Source organism: Palaemon carinicauda, chromosome 16, assembly GCF_036898095.1.
Source record: "Palaemon carinicauda isolate YSFRI2023 chromosome 16, ASM3689809v2, whole genome shotgun sequence".
Lineage (NCBI taxonomy): Eukaryota > Metazoa > Arthropoda > Malacostraca > Decapoda > Palaemonidae > Palaemon > Palaemon carinicauda.
In genome coordinates this window covers 35,585,186-35,588,422 of record NC_090740.1, presented here as the reverse complement: position 1 = coordinate 35,588,422, position 3,237 = coordinate 35,585,186, and the positions used below count along the sequence as shown (strand labels likewise).

At 38.3% G+C, this 3,237-nt stretch overlaps 1 protein-coding gene across 1 annotated transcript in view; it reads right to left on the bottom strand.

Annotated features, from left to right (window-relative positions):
* Nucleotides 1-2,322, bottom strand: part of LOC137655253 (uncharacterized) — a 127,272-nt gene extending 124,950 nt beyond the window's left edge. Inside the window, exon 1 of the mRNA XM_068389136.1 lies at nt 2,113-2,322. Within this exon, the coding sequence (XP_068245237.1) occupies nt 2,113-2,322 (210 nt within the window). The remainder of the gene's footprint in view (nt 1-2,112) is intronic.
* Nucleotides 2,323-3,237: the final 915 nt, after the last annotated feature.

Here is a 3,237-nt window from a genome sequence, read left to right as displayed (position 1 = left end):
TATCAAATCACTGTACTGTAGCCAACATTAGTAAGCTAAACATATTATATAGTACAATAGTATTTATGTACAATACCGTACAGTATAGTTAATAAACAATACTTCACATTACTATAGTATTGTAATATACAATATAAATTAGAAAAATGGAAAATACGAAAAATCAAGTGTACACATTGTACAAAAAAATACAGTACCATTAACCATTTTCGTACGAAGTTCTACTCAGTATCATGGTGTGAAGCATGATAAAACTCTTAATGCATCATTTCTTTTTTTTTTTCGTGTGTGTACAGTACTGTAGGGAATCACGTATGCAGTACTGTAACCACTAATTTTACTACAGATTACATACAAACATAGCTGTGGAAAAAAAATACAATCATTAGTGAAATTATTAGGTTAGATACAGATGTATGTATGTATGTATGTATGTACCGATGTTACGATCTTAAAATTGTTACAGGATTTTTTAATAATTAAAATAAATGTTTCCAACAACCACAATTGAAATACAGGCTATGTATATAAAAAGAATCGCACGAAAAAACACAACAGATTTATTCACAAACATATAAAGAAAATTAATGTTATTTCTACGGTTACCTTAACTGACAAATCAAATCAATCAAACATACAGAAAAGGGGAACAGTCAGTAAGGTTGAAATACTTCAGGAATAGTTTTCTGCAGCTGCTGAGACGATACTGGTATGGAGACTTCAGGATTGAGAATGTTGCAGAAGGGCGACTGAGGTTCAGATGAAACTGGCACGATAACTGGATTTGAAGACGTCACAAAAATGATGGCATCAAGAAGGGAAATCAGAGGTCTTCTTCCAAGAATTCGATGAAACAGTTGAACTAAGTAGGCTGCAGGCACTGTTGGCTACTTTTCGTCACAAGCAGGGAGGGCTGGCTGCTTCAATTTGTCTCTTCTTCTCGGTCATAACAGGATTTTGGATATAGGCTTTTGTTGTCTGAAGGGAAGATTAGAATTTGGCTCTATCAGACTTCTGGTTTTCTTTGTTTCTTATCTCGTTAGGACTTGGATCTTATCTGCTTCGGACATAGTTCCTATCTTGTCTTATGTCCTGTCCTATCTCTTTTGGACAATCTCTTCTTGAAGATTATATACCTATGTATGGGCGGAATTAATTACAGTGGGCAGTAGTCATTTCCATAGAAGGCATTCTTTTTGTAATAATTCTGCGTCTCTATTGGCTTCCTCAAAAACGCCCACTTCGATCATGCCATGGAAGCTTCTAGATGAAATTTCCGATGCAATCTGGACCATGTGTGAAGTTGTAACATAAGGGCAGCACATGTCCTTCCATGATGACATAATTCATAAACAAGGATTTCCCTCAGGCTCGGTTTCTCAAAATATGCTGACTCCACTAATTAAGACGATGACATCTTGGTCAAAACAGAACAGTCCCCTTATCTCTCGTCAAGGCTCGGTTTGCTTTCAAAATGCTGACGACAGTGAAGTGATGACAAGTTTGACCAAACATTACGGTAGTCGGATCTCACCTTGCTGCTCACACTTTGGGAATAGATATTTCTTGGTTTTAAAACAAATCCTTTAAAAGTATTGTATCTACCCATGACAATTATAAATGTACTGTACCTACTAATCATGAATGTACAGTACATACCATACTTAAAATATATTGTTTATACCATTACAGCATTTACAGAAACCAAAATATTACAGTACTGTATCAGTATTTACCGAAAAATATTCTATCAAAAGACACAGTTGGTGAGGTGAATCCAGGATATGCCATACATTTACAAACGGATAAAATGAACGATGTTGGGAAGTAACTGTACAGTATGGCATGTCTACTCGGATGAGTTATCACCACTGTAAAGAAAAAGAGATTTGAAATGGATTAGTATAGGATGCATACAGTAATAAGAAAATGTACAGTGCAAGCAATTTAAAAACAAATTTACTTTAGAGTTCCCAATGTAAATTAATTAAAGTTAGCTTTATAAATTTTGTACTGTACTGTATTGTAACACTAAATTAACTGCAGAAATTTAGGTAAAAAAATATATTCTGTAAGGGCAGGATGATCCTCTACCCCATCATCATGACTGACCTCAATCATGGCTTCCGGAGGAGGGTTGGCTGGAGATGTGGTAACAGGGTCAGAAGATTCTTTGGTTACAGGAGGAGGTGGTGATGGCTGAAGCTCAGGCTTGGTGGTGGTGGCTGTGTCTCGACACAAGGGAAGAACATAGTTATGGACATCTGCTTTGCTGACTTCTTCATCTTGTCCAAGTTGCTTTAACAACAAGCAAAATCTCATCAATGGGACACATGGACTTCAGAGCATGTACCAGAGAATGATCCATGATGTACACCCTTTGTTTCAACTCTTCCACCAACCGTAACATCTCTACCAACTTCTCAGGTCCATCAGCCTCCTCCTCTTCCTCACTTACTGAATGGTCTAATTCAGCCAGGTCCTCGTCAGTCAGCTCCTCGCTATGGCCATCCAGCAACTCAGGATGTCGTCCTCAGCCATTTCAGTGAAGCCTTCAACTATAACTACACTCGCCAAAGTTATGATATTCTTGACAGTCTGTTGGAAAGCTTTGTCACGACTGAAGCCGCCAAAGTCTTTAAAGTACACTGGCCATAAACGTTTCCAGCAGGTATTCACGGTTTCAGTCTCGACATCATGGAAGGAATCCTAAACTACAGACAAACAGTCTGCAATCGTGAACTTCTTACTTCTTCCAATAGTCCACCATGTTACGGCCAGGGTCATTATCGGTGGTTCTTGGAGTCATTCCATTACTCCTCGGCTGTATTGGTCCTTGAAGTTCTTAATAACTCCTTAGTCCATAGGCTGGATGAAGACAGTGGTGTTCAGAGGAAAGAACCCTACTTGCATGTTAGGAATCATCACCCTGACAGAGGATAGATGTCTGGGAGCCTTATCAAGGCTCCATGCCTTTATTCTCAAAGTATTCCACCTCCATCAAGAAGGAGTGATGAAAGCAGCTTAAGTAGCGCTCTTTGTCGACCATGTCTTGTTGTTGTGCATGCAGTGGACAGTCAGCAAATTCCCGTTACAATGCGGATGTGCACAGATACTAGCTGACTTATGAATAAAGCTGGGTTTCAAAAGGTGACAGTTGGCGTTACCTCATATAATCAACGTATACCTTGGGAAGAGAGAGATATGCATATGATAAATAATGCACATGATAAATAA